Source organism: Heptranchias perlo, chromosome 1, assembly GCF_035084215.1.
Source record: "Heptranchias perlo isolate sHepPer1 chromosome 1, sHepPer1.hap1, whole genome shotgun sequence".
NCBI lineage: Eukaryota > Metazoa > Chordata > Chondrichthyes > Hexanchiformes > Hexanchidae > Heptranchias > Heptranchias perlo.
Genome location: NC_090325.1, coordinates 87552121 through 87569664, shown reverse-complemented (window position 1 = coordinate 87569664; position 17544 = coordinate 87552121). Strand labels below are relative to the sequence as shown.

Sequence of the window (17544 nt, the reverse complement as noted above, 5' to 3'; positions counted from 1 at the left end):
CCGTGGCCTCAGCGATGCTCCTTCCCATGGTGGCCAGCACTGGTTCCTTCATGGCGGTTAAAACATGTAGGCACACTTGTCCTCCTCCAGTTTTTTGTTGCTGCCTCCTGTTCTGTGCCACTTTATCCTGCAACAAAGAGGGAAGTGTGTCAGCGAATGTTCGGCAATATGTTTAGGTAATGTAGCTGTCATGGTTGAATAGCTGCCAGTGTGTGTGAGCTGTGAGTTGCGGGTGTGAGGCTTGCAACAGAGCTAAGTATGTGGGGGGGGGGGTAAACCATATGAACTGACGGGTTAAGTACTGATCGATAGAGATTGTTGGTAGGTGGGTGATAGGGGTGTAGTGAATTGAGCAGTGGATGAGACTAATGGTGCAGCTGTGGTGAGAAGCCATTTGATTGAACTCACTCACCTTGACAACTCATGTCAGATCATTAAACTTCTTCCTGTACTGCATCTGTGTTCTTGGAGCTGTACTCCTGGCACTGACCTCCGCCGCTACTTCCGCCCACTGCTTTCTGAACATATGTCTCGAGGGCCTCTTGCACCCCTGCGGATATAGGATGTCCCTCTTTCTCTCCACCTCTTGCACCAAAACCTCCAGTGCATTATCAGAAACCTTGGTGCAGCTTTCTTGCAGGTTGAGACATCTTCACAAAACATCTTCCAAAGCAATCCACTTCCTGACACCAATTCCATCAGCCACAATGCACCTCCCCTTTAAGAGGTGCAGGCTGCCTTTAAGTAGCACTAGCCAGTCGCGATAGCATCCCCCTGCAGATGCGTGCAACTAATGAACAGCACAAGTAGCGCTGGCTGCCCGCAGGAATCATAAAAATCAACAGGCAGCACGAATTTAACATTCAGCCTGCAGCGCAATGAATGGGCGTGGGTTAATCGCAGACACGATCCCAGGATTTAGGCAGAATTATTACTATTGATCTCTATCCAATGACTACTACTAAATAATGCACATGTTGCTGTTTGATGAGGACAGGATGACGCTTAGCTATGATACCTCCCATAGTTCAATGGCTTGCTACTCTCACTATTTTGGCTCCCATCTTAAGATGTCCACTTAGACAACTGGTGCTCATGGTATGTCACCCTTTTCAGAAGGAGAGGGGAGAACATTATACGTACATTTAAATTTGAAGTTGCACTCTTTGGTTCAGTACAATTAACATATTCCACTTCACTGTTAGAATTTTGTGGAAAATAAATCTTGCCAATGTAGTATAAAGGACAAACTTAATTGCTTAGAATCTCCTGGATCGTACTTGCACGGAAATTATGCCAAAATTTACACAGTTCTCTACATCAATTTTGCTGATGGGAATTTACAGCCAAATTTTCTGAAAATTGCATTAGCATAAGCAAAAATGTAAAAACCATCATAAAACAAATGGAAATCAGTATAAACAATCGGGGCCTGAGGAAAGCGTGAAACATAGAATCATAGAATGGTTAAGGCACAGAAGGAGGCCATTCGGCCTATCGGGCCTGCACCGGCTCGCTGCAAGAGCAATCCAGCTAGTCTCACTCAGGAACATAGGAACAGGAGTAGGCTATTCAGCCCCTCGCGCCTGCTTCACCATTTGATAAGATCATGGCTGATCTGTGATCTAACTCCATATACCTGCCTTTGGCCCATATCCCTTAATACATTTGGTTGCCAAAAAGCTATCCATCTCAGATTTAAATTTAGCAATTGAGCTAGTATCAATTGCCGTTTGCGGAAGAGAGTTCCAAACTTCTACCACCCTTTGTGTGTAGAAATGTTTTCTAATCTCGCTCCTGAAAGGTCTGGCTCTACTTTTTCGACTGTGCCCCCTACTGCTAGAATCGCCAACCAGCGGAAATAGTTTCTCTCTATCCACCCTATCTGTTCCCCTTAATATCTTATAAACTTCGATCAGATCACCCCTTAACCTTCGAAACTCGAGAGAATACAACCCCAATTTGTGTAATCTCTCCTCGTAATTTAACCCTTGAAGTCCGGGTATCATTCTAGTAAACCTACGCTGCACTCCCTCCAAGACCAATATGTCCTTCCGAAGGTGCGGTGCCCAGAACTACTCACAGTACTCCAGTTGCGGTCTAACCAGGGTTTAACCCCCGCTCTTTCCCCGTAGCCATGCAAATTTTTCTCCGTCAGGTACCTATCTAATTCCTTTTTGAAAGCCACAATTGACCCGGCTTCCACCACCCTTTCAGACAGTGCATTCCAGATCATAACCACTCACTGCATAAAAATGTTTTTCCTCATGTCGCCTTTGGTTCTTTTGCCAATCACCTTAAACCTGTGTCCTCTGGTTCGCGACCCTTCCGCCAGTGGGAACAGTTTTACTTTATTTACTTGTCTAGACCCTGCATGATTTTGAATACCTCTTTCAAATCTCCTCCCAACCTTCTCTGCTCTAAGAACAATCCCAGCTTTTCCAGTCTATCCACGTAACTGAGGTCCCTCATCCCTGGAACCATTCTAATAAATCTTTTCTGCAGCCTCTCTAAGGCCTTCACATCCTTCCTAAAGTCCGGTGCCCAGAATTGGACATAATACTCCAATTATGGCCGAACCAGTGTTTTATAAAGGTTCAATATAACATCCTCGCTTTTGTACTCTATACCTCTATTTATAAAGCCCAGGATCCTGTATGCTTTTTTAGCCGCTTTCTCAATCTGTCCTGCCCCCTTCAACGACCTGTGTACATATACCCCCAGATCTCTTTGTTCCTGCACCCCCTTTAGAGTAAGACATATGCCGTTGTCCTTCTTTAAGTCCCGCTTTATCTTACTGATATGATTAAAATTGAATTTTTTAGCCATCAACCCATCATTTATGCACATTAAGCACATCATGTTTAAAAAAATGCAATTGTGGAAGTTTTTCTCTTGATGTAACAGATTCTGATGCCATAAAAAAAAACATTCAAAGTCACAGAAAATACAGTGCCGGTCTCATCGAGGAGAAATTTTTAAAAACCTATAAAACACTAGAAATAGTGTTTTCAGGTTCTGTTGCGCCTGAAAAGTTTAATGTAAATTTACATCTGTTCAGAATAGGCGTAAATGCAGGAAACTTGCGCTCTCTGGTCTTTTGCATGGAGTGGCACTATATTAATGAGCCAAGTGGAGTTCCAGTTGACATAACTCGGGACTGGTGCAAATGATCAAGGAAATTTGAACGCAGCAATGTTTCGGTGCAAAATCGGTATTTCCTCAGAAAAAAATGTGCAACTCCGCTCTTACACTATAGTTACGCCAAAACTTTCCAGGAAAATCTGGGCCAATGTATTTTCAGAGCTGACAAGTATATTTATTGTCAGATTTTAAACTCAGTTTACCTTATTTAATCCAGAAAAATCATTGCTGCAAAATCTGTGCTATCAACCAGTGTGGTTTTTTTTATTCGTTCATGGGATGTGGGCATCGCTGGTGAGGCCGGCATTTATTGCCCATCCCTAATTGCCCTTGAGAAGGTGGTGGTGAGCTGCCTTCTTGAAACGCTGCAGTCTGTGTGGTGAAGGTTCTCCCACAGTGCTGTTAGGAAGGGTTTTGACCCAGCGACAATGAAGGAATGGCAATATATTTCCAAGTCGGGATGGTGTGTGACTTGGAGGGGAACGTGCAGGTGGTGTTGTTCCCATGTGCCTGCTGCTCTTGCCCTTCTAGGTGGTAGAGGTCGCAGGTTTGGGAGGTGCTGTCGAAGAAGCCTTGGCGAGTTGCTGCAGTGCATCCTGTGGATGGTACACACTGCAGCCACAGTGCGCCGGTGGTGAAGGGAATGAATGTTTAGGGTGGTGGATGGGGTGCCAATCAAGCGGGCTGCTTTGTCCTGGATGGTGTTGAGCTTCTTGAGTGTTGTTGGAGCTGCACTCATCCAGGCAAGTGGAGAGTATTCCATCACACTCCTGACTTGTGCCTTGTAGACAGTGGAAAGGCTTTGGGGAGTCAGGAGGTGAGTCACTCGCCGCAGAATACCCAGCCTCCGACCTGCTCTTGTAGTCAGAGTATTTATATGGCTGGTCCAGTTAAGTTTCTGGTCAATGGTGACTCCCAGGATGTTGATGGTGGGGGATTCGGCGATGGTAATGCCGTTGAATGTCAAGGGGAGGTGGTTATAATCTCTCTTGTTGGAGATGGTCATTGCCTGGCATTTGACTGGCGCGTGTGTTACTTGCCACTTATGAGCCCAAGCCTGGATGTTGTCCAGGTCTTGCTGCATGCGGGCTCGGACTGCTTCATTATCTGAGGGTCAGACTAGCAAATTCCAAGATGGCCTTCACAATTTCAAGCTGTCTGAGGTGCTCATGCACAATGTTGTACACTGTACAATTCTATTACTGTCATAACAAATCAGAACACAAAATACATGTGCAACATTTAATACTTTAATGAGCATTTATTTACTTAAACAATTAACTTATAAGTTTAAACACTAACACGTCAAACACTTTAATACTGTTCTTGTTTTCCAAAGTTGTTAGTAATTGTTGGCGATTACTTGCTATCTCTTGTGGCTTTGTAACTTATGAATTGTTTTCTGCCATACATGCGTCTACAATGATGGAATTCAATCCAGAGAAGTGTGAGGTAATGCATTTGGGGAGGGCAAACAAGGCAAGGGAATACACAATAAATGGGAGGATACTGAAAAGTGTAGAGCAACAGAGGGACCTAGGAGTGCATGTCCACAGATCCCTGGAGGTAGCAGGACAGGTAGATAAGGTTGTTAAGCAGACATACGGGATACTTTCCTTTATTAGTCGAGGCACAGAATGTAAGAGCAGGGAGGTTATGCTAGAACTGTATAAAACACTAGTTAGGCCACAGCTAGAGTATGGCATACAGTTCTGGTCACCACATGTTGGCCATTTTGAACTCCCTAGGATAATATCCAAAATCATTGGCTTGCCGATCTTTATTCCAAATGTCTTTTCTACCATAGCAGACAGATCTGCCAATGTCACTGAAAGGATTTTCTGTTTCTCACCACAAACTCTCTGCTTTCCTGCCACCGTTGAAGGCTTGAATCCCCCTTGAATAAGCTCACAGCTATCTTCTATGCCTCTCTTGGCATTCTCTAAGGGGTCCACTGAAGGACACATCACTACCACTTTACAAACTGCCCCACCCTCCTCTCTCAATGACCTTAAACACCTAGCATGCTTGCTGGGAGTTAACTTCGCCAACCTCCTTACCGTGCCGTTCACCCCAGCCAGCACTGCTTCCTTGAACTCTACAAGTTGATCAACAATCAGCCCTCCTCTCCGCATTTCCTGCCAGAATGTTTGTTCACTCACAAACAAGGCCCTTGCCATTCACAACCTTATTGTGAATGATTGCATCGATATCCTGGCTTTGACTGAAAATTGGCTCACAGCAGGCAATACCTTGCTCCTTACTGAAGCCACCCTGCCTGGCTGTACTTTTGTCTACCTGCCCCACCCAAACCGGAGTGGTGGTGTGGCCCATTGTCACCAAATCACACCTTGTACTCTCGCCCTACTCCTCTGATACCTTTTCCTCCTCCTTTGAGCACCTCACCCTGTTCCAATGCTCTCACTTCTTAAAAATCCTTGCCTGCTTCCACCTGCGTCCCAACCCAAGTTTCTCACTGAGATATCCTGCGTCCTTTTTTCGCTCATCCTTTGCACTGAGAGACTCCTCTTCCTCGGTGGTTTCAATCTCCATCTCAGCTCCCTTTGTCCTCTCTCTTTCTCTACGTTCTTTCCTATCTTGTCCGTGAGACCCATCTCCTGCTCCCTTGACTCCATTCCCAGTAAAATGTTAACCATCTAACTTCCCTTCCTGGCCCTCAAGCTAGCTGACATTGTAAACAGTTCCATTTCCTCGGGCCTCTCCTTCAAACTGCCATCATCAACCCTTCTTCAAAAAACCCACCCTCAACTCCGCTGTCCTTGAAAAACCATATTCAACCTCCCCTTCCTCTCCAAACCCCTTGATCATGTTGTTGCCTCCCAAATCCGTACTCATCCTTCCCGCAATTCCATGTTTGAATCTCTTCAATCAGCTTTCCACCCCAGTCACCATCTTGGGACAACCATAACCAAAGTCACAAATGATATTAGCTGTGACAATGGCCAGTGCATAATTGATTCTCATTGTCCCCAACCTCTCTATAGCCTTTGACATGGTTGACCACACCATCCCCCTCCAATGCCTCTCCCCGTTGTCCAGCTCAGTGAGGCTGCCCTCACCTGGTTCCACTCTTACCTATCCAATTGTAGCCGGAGCATCCCTATCTCTGAAACCTCCTCCAGCCCTACTAATCCCCCCCCCCACCCCGAACTCTCTGGTCTTCTGATTCTGTCCTATAGGGCATCTCACCCCCTCCTTGTTACACCACAGTCACAAAAGCTCCATGTTCTGGAATTCCATCTCTAAATCCACCTCCAGCTCTCCACCTCCCTCTCCTTTTTTTAAGAGACTCAAAATCTACCTATTTGACCAAGATTTTGTTCACCCTTCCTAATGTCTCCTTCTTACCCATTTTTTTTTAATTAACCCTCTGCTTTGGTACATTTTTCTGTGTTGAAGGTGCTATATAAATGCAAGTTGTTATTGTTGATGTTGATTTCTTTCTTCATTCGTGGTGCAATCTCTATATGAATTGTTTCATTTTAGACATCAAGAATTTTGATGATGTTTGTCAGTTTATAAAGTAAATCTACATTTACCAAAACTGGTTCGTTCCCAGACCAGAGTGGTGGAATCTGAGTATGAGGTTTCCAGGTAATCGAGTGATAGATGCACTGCTCTAAACCGTTCCCTAATATATGAGGATTATGGATAAAAAAAATTCTGGATTAAACTGTATTGCTCCACTATTTTACTGCAACGCCATACCAGTGATTACTGGACCTTTAAATATGTATTTTTCTTTTTCAGGAAGACACAAATATTTTGTTCAGAATAAGATAAGTTTGCTAAATAAAAACAAAATTGAAATTCAAAATACATTTCATTTGCTGACCTCCTAATCCTGGTCTTAGTCGGTTGTCATAACCATCCAGGAGTCGGTCAAGAATTCTGGTAAAGATGGTGATGTTGTCCTTTACTTCATCTTCCACTGAGCCAGGCTGCCCTGTTCTGAATTTAAAATTGTATACATTAAAATGCATGATATAGCTAGCAAATCCTGCAATCCTATTACATCAACATTTACAGCAATCATACACAAACAGATGTATGCAGGATGTTTTACTACCAAAGCAGTAAAGTTCTGCAATACAGTTCTGTTATTACTAACATAAGAGTCAGGGGTCATGAGACAAGAGTAATATTTCTCTACTCAATGCTAAATAATATTACATAATAAAATAAAAATACCAGAAGAGAACATTTCTTCCGTTCACTGTTTGTAATGAAATCGTAAACATATGCTTTTGTAAATGTGTTTGAAATCTATCCCCTTGATTGCTTCTCTTAACCACACTACCACAAAATAAATCAATTAGATCAATGTATATAAAGATACAGTTCCAAAACATTACAACATCTGATTAAAGCAAAGTTGTGCCAAGTGCTGTAATCAACTTCAGGAACATTAATCCAACATAAAATTGGAACACTCGTTGAGAACACTAATAGATAAATTGTGACATTAAGGCCGAGAATTTCTTCAGAGCTGCTCCCACTCCGTTGCCATAATTTAATTGGAAGTGAGGCAGAAGCCCCATTGCAATTAGTCTGGGAATGAAGGGTCTATTTTCAAACAATTGTCTCAGAAGACACATAGAAAGTTATGCAGTGGGAAACCCGTATTCATGGCCCAATAAACAGCATCTTAATATTGAAGGCAGGTTAAGACATTTAGGGGTTGAAATTCCCTCCCAGCACATCACCAACAGTATGAAGTCAAAAAATGTTCCCAATAGTATTTCTAGTAACTGTCCAATACAGTAGCAACAAAAAGTTCTACTAACAATGTTTGCTTTACATCATTGCTAAATATTAACTTGTAACGCTACAAAACCACATGAAAAGATTCTATGCCTATGGTACTCTGGCACAATTGACACATTTCATCATTTTGTGCTCCTTTGGTGTTTGCAGAAGTCCTTTTGCACTGAAGGTGCCCATCTAGGCCAAATTAACATCCTTCATGTTTGCAGAAGTGACTTCTCTTCACCAGGATAACTGAACTTATTCACAGAGAAACTGGATGCTGGCTTTATGACACAATGAAAAAGATTTACAAAGGCCTTAGAGAGGGTGCAGAAGAGATTTACTAGAATGGTATCAGGGATGAGAGACTTCAGTTATGCGGAGAGATTGGAGAAGCTAGTGTTGTTCTCCTTAGAACAGAGAAGGTTAAAGGGGGATTTGATAGAGGTGTTCAAAATCATGAATGGTTTTGATAGAGTAAATAAGGAGAAACTGTTTCCAATGGCAGAAGAGTCAGTACCCAAAGAACACAGATTTAAGGTGATCGGCAACAGAGCCAGAGGCGACATGAGGAAACATTTTTTTACACAGCAAGTTGTAATGATCTGGAATGCACTGCCTGAAAGGGTGGTGGAAGCAGATTCAATAGTAACTTTCAAAAGGGAATTGGATAAATACTTGAAGGGAAAAAATTTACAGGGCTATGAGGAAAATGCAGGGGAGTGGGACTAATTGGATAGCTCTTTCAAAGAGCCGGCACAGGCATGATGGGCCGAATAGCCTCCTCCTGTGCTGTATCTACTATGATACTACGACTTGAGCAAGCTGAGTGAAAATGAAAAAAGACTTGCATTTATATAGCGCCTTTCACGACCTCAGGATGCTCCAAAGCACTTTACAGCCAATGGTGTACTTTTGAAGTGTAGTCACTGTTGTAATATAAGAAATGCGACAGCCAATTTGCGCATGCCAAGCTAATGACCAGATAATCTGTTTTTTTAGTTGTTGGTTGAGGAATAAATATTAGCCAGGGTACCGGGAGAACTCCCTTACTTTTCTTCAAATAGCGCCGTGGGATCTTTTACGTCCACCTGAGAGTGAACATGGGGCCTCAGTTTAACATTTCATCCAAAAGATGGCACCTGCGACATTGCAGTACTCCCTCAGTACAACACTGATGTGTCAGACTAGATTACGTGCTCAAGTCTCTGGAGAGGTGCCATCATAAAAAGGTTGCTGGTTTTACACCAGTGTGATGAGCAACTTGATCAGACAACTGATCTCCAGTAAACACTGAGGAGAATTTAAATTCTCAAGTTGGGGGCACCAACAGCAGCTACTTTGATGTACCATTCAGGGAAACCCTTTTCCCATCAGTTGGACCTCAGTGGGCCCTCTCTGGGTGACACTGTACAAACCACAGCAGGAAACACATTAGCCACGAGAGGCAGATGCTGGCCCTTCAACACCCCAACCACCATCCAATAACCTGCTTCATCAGGACATTGACAATTTCCATGCTAGTAGACAGGCAGGAAACACCCAGATGCGCACTTGGTACGGTTACTTTGCATAACATTATGCAATCATGTTGGACACATTTGACAAAGAATGTTGGTTCTCTCATCAAGTTGCTCATCACATTGGTATGCAACTTGCACTCTGCTCTGCTGTGCTTTAGATTGCTGCCATTCACAGCCCCACCATAGGTAAATGGGGCCTTTTTTTTCCAGGGGTCTGTGACCAGCATCTTGTTTCATGACTGAGATGATCTCTGATCAGATCCACTCTGTGAAGAATCCTTCAAATGAATAGTGCCAGTGATGTCTGGCAACTCTGTAAATCTGTGAATAGAACAAGTTCACATATTATTAGAACATACGTCATTCTAAAATATATTAATGAAATGGTATTTTAATCTGTTATTGTTACAGATATCGTTCATGTAGAGCTACTCTACACACAAGATATTTATCTTAAAAAGTACTGATTGCACTAAAAGTAATTACACTGGTAAGTATTTAGGTTTAACAGTACAAGTGAATATCTAGTTAATACTTATCTGTCCCTTGAAATAAATAGCTTATTTTTCTTATTTCTGCCTCCATTCTAGTTTTTCAATTCATTTCATGTGCAGTTTTGTAGCTTTCAGTCTGTTCGCTCTTCATTCTTCTGGACAGAAATAAAGGCTCCGATATTTACGGAGAGGCGGGGAGGGAGCGGGAGTGTGTCAGTGGCCGGAAAACATGGAAATATCAGGAAGGCGGAGGTTCTGCCGAATTTAATGGCAGGACCTCACTGGAATTTTTTTACTCCGTTTCCCGCCCGGCAGCCGGCCAGATTGAGAGGTTGGCCAGCTGCCGGGCGGGAAAGTCTGCTGTAGAAGGCAGCAGCCGGGGACCATTGGGGACGGTCTCTGGCAAGCGAGAAGATCGGGGGCTGGTGGGTGGGGGAGATCGGTGGGCGGCAGCGAGAAAGGAAGAGGGAGAGATCGTGGTGGGGTTGAAATATAGATCACGGGGTGGGGGGAGAGATAGAGATCGCGGGGGGAGAGATAGAGATCGCGGGGGGAGAGATGGAGATCGCGGGGGGAGAGATGGAGATCGCGGGGTGAGAGATGGAGATCACGGGGTGGGGGGAGAGATAGAGATCGCGGGGGGAGAGAGATGGAGATCGCGGGGGGAGAGAGATGGAGATCGCGGGGGGAGAGAGATGGAGATCGCGGGGGGAGAGAGATGGAGATCGCGGGGGGAGAGAGATGGAGATCGCGGGGGGAGAGAGATGGAGATCGCGGGGGGAGAGAGATGGAGATCGCGGGGGGAGAGAGATGGAGATTTTGGGGGGGGGGGGGGTGGTCGGCAGATCGCCGGGTGGGGGGAGAAAATCGCGGCAAAAGGTTTGCTTGAGGGGCTGGAGGAAGCACTCCTGCTACTCCTGGCTCACAAGTAGTGCTGGATAAGCACTTACCTGCTGGAGCCAGCAGCTCCAGCCTCCCTTCAGCTGCCGAGTTTACTGAACCTTTGGAAACCCGGCCCACAGCCATTAACATAAGAACATAAGAAATAGGAGGAGGAGTAGGCCATACGGCCCCTCGAGCCCACTCCACCATTCAATCAGATCATGGCTGATCTTTGACCTCAACTCCACTTTCCCGCCCGATCCCCATATCCCTCGATTCCCATAGAGTCCAAAAATCTATCCATCTCAGCCTTGAATATATTCAATGACTCAGCTTCCAGAGCCCCCTGGGGTAGAGAATTCCAAAGATTCACAACCCTCTGCATGGAGAAATTCCTCCTTATCTCAGTCTTAAATGGCCAACCCCTTATCCTGCGACTATGCCCCCTGGTTCTAGACTCTCTAGCCAGGGGAAACAATCTCTCAGCATCTACCCTGTCAAATCCCCTCATAATCTTGTATGTTTCAATGAGACCACCTCTCCTTCTTCTAAACTCCAGAGAATATAGGCCCATTCTACTCAACTTCTCTTCATAGGACAACTCTTTCATTCCAGGAATTAATCTAGTGAACCTTCATTGCACCGCCTCTAAGGCAAGTATACCCTTCCTTAGATAAAGAGACCAAAACTGTACGCAGTACTCCAGGTGAGCCCTGTACAATTGCAGCCAGTCTTCCTTACTCTTGTACTCCAACCCCCTTGAAATAAAGGTCAACATACCGTTTGCCTTCCTAATTTCTTGCTGTACCTGCATGTTAATTTTTTGTGTTTCGTGTACAAAGACACCTAAATCCTCTGAACAGCAACATTTAATAGTTTCTCACCATTTAAAAAATATTCCATTTTTCTATTCTTCCTACCAAAGTGAATAACCTCACATTTCCCCACATTATACTCCATCTGCCAACTTCTTGCCCATTCTCTTAGCCTGCCTATATCCCCTTGCAGACTCTTTGGGCTCGATTTTAGGGTCGGGTTACCTGCGGGTTTCCAGCGGGGGGGCCCCGAAAATCCCGATCTCCGATCACGTGACCGGATTCGGACGAAATCCCGGCCACTTCCGGGTACCGCGCTGACGTGCGGGGCTGCGCGCGAAAGCCCCGCTGGTGGGAATCCCGCAGGCAATTAAAGCCAGCGGGGTTCCACTTGAGAGCACTTAACTTGCTCGTTGTGGTCAGTTAATGAGCTGAAGCAGCTGTCAAAAGAGGAAGTGTGGGATTTTAGGTTCAAAGCAGTCAGTTTCCCACACTGGGGGAAACAGGACCCTTCAAACCAGGCGTATTGCAGCCAGCAGCCTGTGGCAGGTGCCAAGGTGCGCTCCACGGGGGAGAGCCCTCACCCACGCAGGAGGCCACCGCGTCACATAGGGCAACCCCTGCCCCCCACCACCCCCCGGCCAAGCCAGAGGACAGACCGACACGAAACCGCAGCCCCAGTCCGAGGACCCACACACCTACCCTGCACAACCCCTCAGACCAACACCTGCCAGTTGGGTGGTGTGTGGACACCCTCGGAGGACGAAGAGCATGACCACCACCAGCAGCCTCGCAGTCCACGCCGTCCACCGCAGAGACGTGGATCCCCCCAACACGGTGTGGTTGCACACCCACCTGCACAGCAGGAGGGAGGGCTACCGCAGAGAGAGACGCGTCGCAGAGGGCACTACCCTTGCCACAGGGTCCACAGACCGAGGCGCAGCTCCCCGGACCTCTCCGAGCAGCAGTGCACAGGGAGGCGCAGATTCGCTCGACATGTAGTCGTGGAGATCTGCAGCCTCTTTCATGCCGAGCTGCTCCTGGCTGGCCCCAGCACCAACTGCTTACCTGTCGCTGGCAAAGTCACCACTGTCCTCCACACCTTCTCCTCCGCATCCTTCCAGGGTGCAGCCGGCTACACCGCCGATGTCTCTCAGTCATCTGCGCGGACGAGCCCTGCAAATACACCTGCACCTACTCTGCAGTAACACGATGGGTGGCATCAGTGGTGGGTCCTCATAGTGATACCCAGGAGCGGCCATTATTGGACACAATGGACAGGATTCGCGGAGACATGGCAGTGGTGGTGTCAATATAATGTGTGCTGTTTGTTGCTCTGAAATTCAATATAGGTAACACCCATGACAAACCCTCAGACACCCTTGTGCACCCCCTTCATGCTGACGAGACGTTTGCCTTACCCTGCCTACTGCACATATGTGATGCATGCCCTGTGGCTGCAGCACAGGTGGTGGCAGGTTGAGTGAGGCTGGCCGTGAGGGAGATGCACGAGAGGGTGAGTATGGGATGGAGCCATGAGATTGTATGAGGATTGGGTCGCGTGTTAGTGGCAGGATGAGTACTGGCGAGGTGAGTAGGTGGAGGTAAGATGAGGATGGGGTGTGAGTGGGCATGAAGGGTGATGTGACAGAATAGTGTTGGCGGTGCCGAAGGAGATTTGGGGTGGGGGCAGTGTTGTGGCAGACGGAGTGTAGGGGAAAGACTTCGTGTTCTCACTGTGGCTGACCTACTGCAGTCATTGCAGCGCCTCCTGCACTGTATGCAGGTGGGCGATATGTTGGTGGCGCAGGTGACCCCCTCTGCCACCTCGAGCCAGGCCTTCTTGGTGGCAGAGGCAGGCCGCTTCCTCCCGCCCGCCGGGGGGAAGATCTGTGTCCTCCCCCTCCTCCTCACCCCATCTGATGATGCCTGGGGTGAGGCATCATTAAACTGGGAGCAGCCTTCCCCCTGGGCTGCTCCATGCTGCAATTTGTCCCATTGGTTGCAGCATCTGTCAGTGGAGGACTGCCCCTTTAACTAGAGAGCCTCCAGCTGACAGATTGTACTGCGCATGCGCAGCCCGACCGACGCGCAGGCCAGCGCCGTGGACCCCGGAGGAGCAGGTAATTGGATCCTATTAGTGGATTGCCTGCTACGATCGCGTGGGCAACCCACTAATTTCGCCGTTCGCGTTTTCGACGCTCCCGGAGGACCACCCGCTGGGAACCCGCAGGCCTGCTAAATTCGAGCCCTTTGTGTCCTCTTCACAGCTTACTTTCCCACCTAGCTTTATATCGTCAGCAAATTTGGATACATTACACTCGGTCCCTTCATCTAAGTCATTAATATAGATTGTAAATAGTTGAGGCCCAAGCACTGATCCTTGCAGCACCCCATTAGTTACAGCCTGCCAACCTGAGAATGGCCCGTTTACCCCTACTCTCTGTTTTCTGTCCTTTAATCAATCCTCTATCCATGCTAATATATTACCCCCAAACCCATGAGCCCTTACCTTGTGTAACAACCTTTTATGTGGCTCCTTATCAAATGCCTTTTAAAATCCAAATATACGACATCCACTGGTTCCCCTTTATCTACCCTGCTAGTTACATCCTCAAAAAACTCTAATAGATTTGTCAAACACGATTTCCCTTTCATAAAACCATGTTGACTCTGCCTAATCATATTATGATTTTCTAAGTGCCCTGTTACCACTTCCTTAATAATGGATTCCAGCATTTTCCCGATGATCGATGTCAGGTTAACTGGCCTGGAGTTCCCTGTTTTCTCTCTCCCTCCCTTCTTGCGTAGCGGAGTAACATTTGCTACCTTCCAGTCCACTGGGACTGTTCCAGAATCTTAAATTCAAATGGCTGCCAAAATCTGAGGAACAAAGCCTTATTTAAATATTATAATCACTGATCCACCTCTCCAGAATGGGTTACTCGGCCGCCCCCAAACCTGCCACAGTTAAACCAGAAGCATGCGCGTTCGCGGCAGGTTAGGGTCGGGTTTCACATTTTTCACAATTTATGCCCCCCATCCCTCTCGCACTCATCGTGGGGGGGTTAAAACTCCCCCCAAAGTTTCTGGAATGTTTAATCATGTAACATTCTTTTGTCCTTTAAGGATCCTACCAGCTTTAGCATGTTCAAGTAGACATCGACTTATCCTGTGCCAGTTGCAAAAGAGAAATCAAATTCATACACATAAAAGTTGCACATGCATCTATGTCCAATGTGTATATTCAGAATAATGAACTAATCTTAATGTAATTCAGAAGTCCAGTACATTGAATTGCTTTGACTGAAGTTTGCCAGCGAGAATAAAATCCGTTCTGAGTACTAATTGGCTACATCTTTTTAAGATTCAGAATGTGCAACATGAGTAAAGTGGACCTGCAGCCTTCTACCCCAATAATTGGCTGAAGTGGTGCTTTCTCAGCTCCAGCTTAAAACATTTACCTCTGTGCTAAATCTACATCAGAATATGTGAACTGCCGTCAATACTGACCAAAGTTGCTTTTATACCTGAGCTGCGAATTACCAATTGATAAATCAATGTAAATAAGGACAGTCCAAAAATAGTCCTTGTTGACTTTTAGCACACAATTCCTGTTCTCTCATCCAATAGGATTACAAGGATCCAAACATCTATTTAGTAATTATTTATAGCATGATCAATTTACATGATATTAATAACCTGTCATGTAGCTAAACAAAAAAAAATCATAATTAATCAAGTAATTCAGGTGTTATATCGGGAGTATACAGAGCTACATCAGGGTCCATTTTTATTATTCACCATTTGATAATGGGGGATTTAATTTTTAGACCATTTGTACCGTTTCTTTCTGCTGGTCTCCCAACCTGTTTTGCACATTAAAAAAACTCACAATTATTTAGTATGTGACAAGTGAAATTTTGCATTTGAAATTTTGCATTGCTTGTTTATTTTGAGTGGTTGGGAGGTTGAATCTACTTCATTTATGGTGGTGAATTTCTGCAGGGGTTCTCCTGCTTGTCTGCCGTAACTTTGGCGGAAGAATTCCGGTCGCCCCCGAGCAACACGCAGACCCCCGCAGAGAAAACGCACAAATAAAACCAAACATGGGTTAGCTTAAAAGGAAGGAAATCCTGAAAGGACTGTACTAACATTTCAGTAAGAAGGGGAGATCTGAATAAAATAAAATATGAGTTTAGACATGTGCCAGGATTTTCCACTAAAATTAAGCTGGCTCCCCTCACAAATCCAGCAGATGGTGGGTAAAACTGTAAAACTGATACTCTTTCAGCCCCAGTGTAAAAGATTTTCCTCTGTGTCAAATCTGCATCAGAATATGTGAACCATAGCCAATACTGCCCAAAGAAGCCATTGGCTCCCCATATACCCCCATCATTTCTAAGGTCTTGTGTCGGAAGTGACAGGACACATAGAATACATCAGACCTGATATGGGTGGACATATTCACAAGGTACGCATATGACATATGATGTATATCGGGCCATTTGTGCCACTGTGTGGTTCAGCACTAGGAACACTAATATATAGTGTTATATATTATATGTGGGTTAGTGGGGGGGGGGGGGGATTTAAAAGTTAAAGAGCTGTCTCGCCTGGTGTAATCAATTCCTGAAATGACTGACTGCATTGGTCATGACGGAACTTACTTGCAGCCAGCAAATAGCCAAAGCATGTCACAGCCGATTTCCCTGGTCCCCCCAACCCCTCACCCCCCAAAAAGGCAGGCTTCCTGCTGGATGTGAAAATCTTGCCAGGAATTCATAGAAAAAGTACAGATTAGACTGACCCCAGAAAATCAGACAGTTTCAGGAGTGTAGCCATAAGGCAGACACAAAGGCCATTCTTCTGCATTTACGTTGGGATTCCACCGGAGTGAAGAATCGCAGCTACGGTATTTAAGCAGGAGGTCTTTGGTGAGGGCAACTACTATTGCTGACATGTTTGCTGAAGAAGGAAAGATGTGAATAAGGTTAATCATTTCCTAGATTTGGATTTTCGACCTCACTATAAAATCCTTTCACTACTATAATGGAACAACCAGTTTATTCGCTAACTGTAGATAAAGGTTGAATTAATTCTTCTCCCTAAACATGTAATAGCATTTGTATTAATTTTGTTCAGAACTTTGCATTTTGTACCTCGAGCTTTGCAGGACTCATGGAAGGAATTGTAAAGCAGATTAGTTAATATCCATGACTTTTCATCGACTGAGGAAATGAGCATTTTCTAACAGTGCGGCCAAAAATCAGCCGAAGTGTCAGGATGTGCCCACCCGGGACCACCACTGCAGATCCTGCCAAAGTTTGCGGGGTCTGGGGAAGTTCCTTGTTTTACATGGGAATGGCAGGTGCCTGCATCACTGGAGGCACATCTACAGCACCTGCCATTGTGGAAAGGCCAGAACATTTGGCGCAAGTAACCAGTTCTAGATATAGGGGTACCAAGTTGCCTCTGGAAAGAAATTATAGGTGATCCCTCTGTAAGGGGGCTTCTTTAAAATGATTTTTTTTTAAATAGAAATATTTCTTTGGGGGCCGAAGCCATGATCCCAGCCTGGATACCCAGGGGGCCCCACTTCTGCCATTTGGTGGTTGGTATGCCAGGTCTCCTGATTTGCAGCCCTTCCATCACATTGCTACCAACGCTATGTTGGGAGAGACCAGAAGGGCCATGGATTTTCAGCTCCAATCTGTTTACTCTGCACAATGGTTCATCATAGCAGGTGAGACCGGAGCAATGCCTAAGATTAATAAGGGAGATTTTGCATTGACTCACAATACATTTGTTACATTTTTATCAACTTTTAAATGTAAGAACATAAAATAGTTTAATGTAAGGAATCTTACAACACCAGGTTATAGTCCAACAATTTTATTTTAAAATCACAAGCTT

The 17544-nt window shown here is 45.5% G+C and overlaps 1 protein-coding gene across 1 annotated transcript in view; it reads right to left on the bottom strand.

Moving 5' to 3' along the window:
* The window catches only part of LOC137299215 (gamma-aminobutyric acid receptor subunit alpha-2-like), a 171872-nt gene extending 155369 nt beyond the window's left edge, over positions 1 to 16503 (bottom strand). The window contains exons 1-5 of the mRNA XM_067968247.1: positions 16439 to 16503; positions 14766 to 14800; positions 10882 to 10932; positions 10228 to 10330; positions 7001 to 7116 (exon numbers count right to left, since the gene is read on the bottom strand). Coding sequence (XP_067824348.1) covers positions 7001 to 7116; positions 10228 to 10330; positions 10882 to 10932; positions 14766 to 14800; positions 16439 to 16503 — 370 coding nt within the window. The remainder of the gene's footprint in view (positions 1 to 7000; positions 7117 to 10227; positions 10331 to 10881; positions 10933 to 14765; positions 14801 to 16438) is intronic.
* Between the last annotated feature and the right edge of the window lie 1041 nt (positions 16504 to 17544).